Source organism: Diuraphis noxia, unplaced genomic scaffold (assembly GCF_037042655.1).
Source record: "Diuraphis noxia isolate RWA-SAM2 unplaced genomic scaffold, SU_Dnox_SAM2 contig0005, whole genome shotgun sequence".
In the NCBI taxonomy this organism is placed as follows: Eukaryota; Metazoa; Arthropoda; class Insecta; order Hemiptera; family Aphididae; genus Diuraphis; species Diuraphis noxia.
The window spans coordinates 6,756,095-6,760,955 of NW_028301715.1; the positions used below are offsets into that span (position 1 = coordinate 6,756,095).

General features: G+C 29.3%; 1 protein-coding gene across 1 annotated transcript; it reads right to left on the reverse strand.

The window, feature by feature from the left end:
* Window positions 1-2,670: 2,670 nt before the first annotated feature.
* Window positions 2,671-4,731, reverse strand: LOC149054819 (uncharacterized). The gene is made up of 2 exons (XM_089228612.1): window positions 4,219-4,731; window positions 2,671-3,102 (listed from the first exon to the last, which is right to left on the reverse strand). Exons 1-2 carry the CDS (start codon window positions 4,559-4,561, stop codon window positions 2,834-2,836), a joined length of 612 nt encoding a protein of 203 aa, XP_089084738.1. The 5' UTR covers window positions 4,562-4,731; the 3' UTR covers window positions 2,671-2,833.
* Window positions 4,732-4,861: the final 130 nt, after the last annotated feature.

Genomic DNA, 4,861 nt, shown 5'->3' on the forward strand with positions numbered 1-4,861 from the left:
ATGCCTTCCTTGGTTAGCCACACATTGTGAGAGTCTGACAGCAAAGCTTCCCATGACGTTGTGAAGTGTTTCAAAGGTTATGTTATTGATTTCAAGGCGAATTCGCTCCTTCAAGTCAACAATAGTCCTTGGTGGATTATTTTCGAACACCTTGGTTTTCAAATAACCCCAAAGAAAAAAATCAGGAGGCGTCAAATCCGGTGAACGAGCAGGCCACTGGATGTCGCTATGTCAACTATCATTACTTTTGTAACACGCTTTTACCGCGAACGCACGCTGTTCACTCGACCAATGCTCCATGATTACTAAATTTCGAGTACTTAAAAGCGATGAGAACATTCCCGAAAACTCTACCACTTTAACCCTGCCCACCAATTCTTGTTAAAACCGTCGGGTTTGACTGTCGCACCCTGTATATGATATAACTGTAATTTATGGCAATTCTGTTATTCGCTACTTTTAGATTGTTAATACATTTCCATTATACTATCGACTATAGACTATTTAGTGGTGGTCTTTAATTAGTTCAACCTTAACTGTACAAAGTGGATTAAATGTATATAATACATAATAATGAATTAATACGTTCACATGCCAGAAGGTTGTCATTTAGATTGCTAAATGACACCAATTATCGTGGTCATGTCCTTGTTATTAAATACACATCAATTTTGTGAGTGTTAGGACTTAATTGTTCGAGTTTTGTTACCGTCTCCTATAAGCTTTATTTCATGAGTATGAAAGTAGTTTGTTAAAATTAAAATTTTTGAATTTTTAAGAATTTAAGTACATTTGCTAAGTTCACTCATGTATGAAACGCAGCAAACCTGTTGATTAAAAATTAACTTCCATTTTTAATACATTATATTTCAACTTTTTTCAAAAATAAATAGTTAATGAAATGGGTTATAAGTCCAATAAGGTTAAAGACCGCTGCTACAGAGGTAGCTCCTAGTGCTTTAAGCTCTTAAAAACTGGAAAATCTTTGATATTTTGTCATAGAAACAATTTTTTTCATTAAAACTGTTAACTTAATACAATTTTATTCATACATTTATATATGAATTATTAATTATATATTAATATTAAACACTAGATACCTACATCACATCGTTCATTGTCTAAGCTTATTGTTTATGTGATATGTCGATATACCTATCGATAATAAAGTTAAAATAACTAAATTTATTGCTATAATCTCCTTTAGATGCGATGGCTCTTGTTCTTTAAATAAATGCAGTGAAAACTCTCTTTAACGAATCTGAAGGGACCATGTGATTTCTTTCGTTATTCAGAGTTTTCGTAATAGAGAGTAATTAATAGGTTTTAAATCAAACCAACCATTATTAGTTTTAACTTAATGTTATTTACGTAATATATGTAGAGTTTTTCGTTGTAACGAGTTACATTAAAAAGAGAGTTTTCACTGTATGTATTCGCTGTTCAATGTACGTAATTTTTTATTTACGGTATACGATTTTGTTTCGATAAATAAAAATAAAATAAATTCCATTTTATAATAATTCTTTTTAAACAAATGTTATAAATATCATATTATATAACCTAATATAAATTTTTATTGAATAAAGATAATTGTTTCCAAGTTTTACTACTACGTACCTAACTAGATATAAAATATATTACCATAATATAGGTATTTCGTTTATTGTAATAAATGTTGTTTGTATGTTAACAATGTATATAATATTGTCATATTATAAAACAATTTTTGATTATCATTGTGTTATAAATTCATTGCATTCATTATTATTCTGTGACTATTGTTCGGTTGTATTATAAAATATGACATATTTTGATTTCTACAGTGGTAATTTTAATTGCTTCTCGGATAATATTAAACAATAATTGTAATTGTCGCCAACGTCATAATAATAAATATTTTAGTTTCATTTAATCATAAAATGTTTAACAAGCCAGTTGCTAGACTATTGCATATTATATAATCATTATAAATGTAGACTACTAATAAACAATACACATGTGTACCTATGTTTAAAACAGCATCTTAGGCGGTGACCGAACATTATATTGATTAATTTCATACAAGTCTATCATCATCGGCTGGACTGTTAGGTATAGCAATAGAAGCTAATCTACTTTTTTAAAGATGAAAAATGGTTTTTTGTTTAACATTTTTAGAATTTTGTCACTGAATCAGCAACCTATTAGATACTGTAGTAATGTTTGTCATTAACATATTATATAGAATGTACATCGGTTATAGACCGAAAAATGTTGTAGGATTACGTAAATCGGTTTGTGGTTGGTTTAAACCAGCGGTTCTCAAACTGTGGTACGCGAAAGGCCGCATGGTGATAGGATGGAAAATTAAAAACAAATATTAGATTCTTAACGTAGGTATCGATGATTTCACAATGTCGTGTGTTTTTTTTAACATTCAGATAAAATTCAGATTTAGATTTCACGGAAAATAAGTCAATAAATAAGATATCGTATAGGTATACCTAATCGTTGATATTGTCGATATTTTTAATCATCAGTGGTACGTGAAAAAAACAAGTTTGAGAGCCGCTGGTATAAACTATAAAGTGCCTGAAATTTGGTAGAAATATTTTGAAAATTTCACGGTGTTTAGAAATTAACAATAGTACCTAATATTGGTTAAACAAGTTATCATGGCGAAAAACATGGGGATTATCATATTCTTTGACCTGCAAGGTTACAGCAAAATATGTAGGTACCTACTTGATACCGTTTTTCATCGTAAACTTGCTAATATTATGAAAACAAAAAAAAAAGAACAGAAAAAAAAATCGTATTCATTTAAAAAGTATCTAACTGTTTTTTATTTTCATAAAGACTCCATTTCCAAATTCCCGCGGGAATTCGGTGGTCTTTGAGTGGGATGCTTTTCATATAGTGTAATACCGTGGACACTGTACATAGCTTTCTTTAACACTTGTCTTCTACCGTGCTTTGGTACCACGCTGAGATTCATTTCATTAAATTTCCATCCGTACTTAAAGTTGTGTGTCGGACACACCCTGTACTTTTCGTCCGGCGAAAATGTGTTTCTCGTTTTCAAATAACGATATCGGCCTTCTTCGTTCCTGCTTATGCCTGCACAATAATATACGTGTATATGTATAGGTACAAATTATAATTATTTTTTTTTTTTGTAATTGTCATTTACCTAGGTATTACCTACCAATCGTAATATAGCTAATAATATCATATTGATTTTATAGTTTTACACATTAAAATAATACCTATCTATATACGATCTACCTATAGGGTACCTTACCAAATAATTACTAAACCGACGCATAACACTCATTATTATTTATTATTATTATTATTATTATGATTCATTAGATTGTTTAAACAGTATGGATGACGGCAGACAGGCAGGGTTTTGCATCCGAATTAATCAAAACCCGAGTTAAATATTCAGGTTTTTACTTTTAATTTTTTTTTCCTTTGGTCATATTGATTTTGTAGTTATTATTTTTTTTGTTTTTACTAATATTTATCGATGGACATACAACAGGTCACAGGTGTTTGCATGTATATGGTCTTAATTTTTATGAGAGAAACTGCAATTGTTTAAGTCTAATGCGGATGTTCGACATAAATAAACATTTTATTGTTAATCACTTGCTAGGGAATATGATTAGGGAGCGAATTTGTAAGCACATGCAAAACATGTTTTACTCAACAACACAAAATCCGGCCCATAGTGTTATGAATCGAAATACGAAATGTTTTTAATTTATTGATATTTGGTTTAATCGTCACCATTATGCTGTATTTTTAAAAATATTTATCAACTATAGCTTTGAAAAAAAAATGATTTACGCTGCAGTGTAGGTAGTAGGGACAGTAGGGTACCTTTGTACTTGTATAATTGTATATATTATCTATTGTTTTAATCTTATAAAATTGTATACTTTATTAATTATACTTAAATGTGATATTTATAGATTGAAATATTCTAAATAATATTTTGTTTTGGAATGGGATTAATAAAATGTATGTTATTAAAAAAAAATCAATCATTATAACCATCATGGAAAATATATTTTATTCCAGAAATGTTGTTCTGAAATGACATCAAATCATGTAAAAAAAAATACATTTTGAAACTATTAGAAATATTAAGTATGGAAACTTAAATGACCCACTCTGTAGGTATAGAAATTTACTACGATTTGTATATAGTTTATAATCTTATACCGTTATACAGTTGTTGTTCGATATCGAATCGTACAGGGTACATATATGAAATGTCTGTTTCGACATTTTCTGATGCTTTCTCGTCTGGTTTTTTCGACTCTTTCACGTTTATCCTCTTATGGTACTCTTCTAGCTTGCCATTTATGTCTTTGATCAGGGTTTTCATTTCTCGAATCTCGTCGATGAGTTTAGTGGATTGGATCGAAACGGTTGGCTTGGGTTTATCAGGATGATTATTAGTAGCTTGTTCATAGTTCTTTATGAACCAATTCATCTGTAATAGTTTGATTTTTTTTTCTACCTCTTGCATGTGTATTTGGTGCCTTAACTCGGCCATCGCCATTTTGAATTGCAGACAAAGGAATACTAAATAGCAGGAAATGGGGATAAATTAATGTATCAATAGCACGGTATATAAGTATAAGTATAATAGTATGTGTTATATTATATAAGTTATAATAGTTTTAAGTTTATTAAATTAGTGTAAATTAAAAAAATGTTTGAATAAAAAGAAATAGGTAGTTATTTTTCGTGTGAACGAACATATTGTGTGTGAACATAAGATCGAATAAACATTGAACATAGTAATATTATATTATATTGGTTAGTTACCAAAATTTATTTATGTAAAAAAAAAAAACTA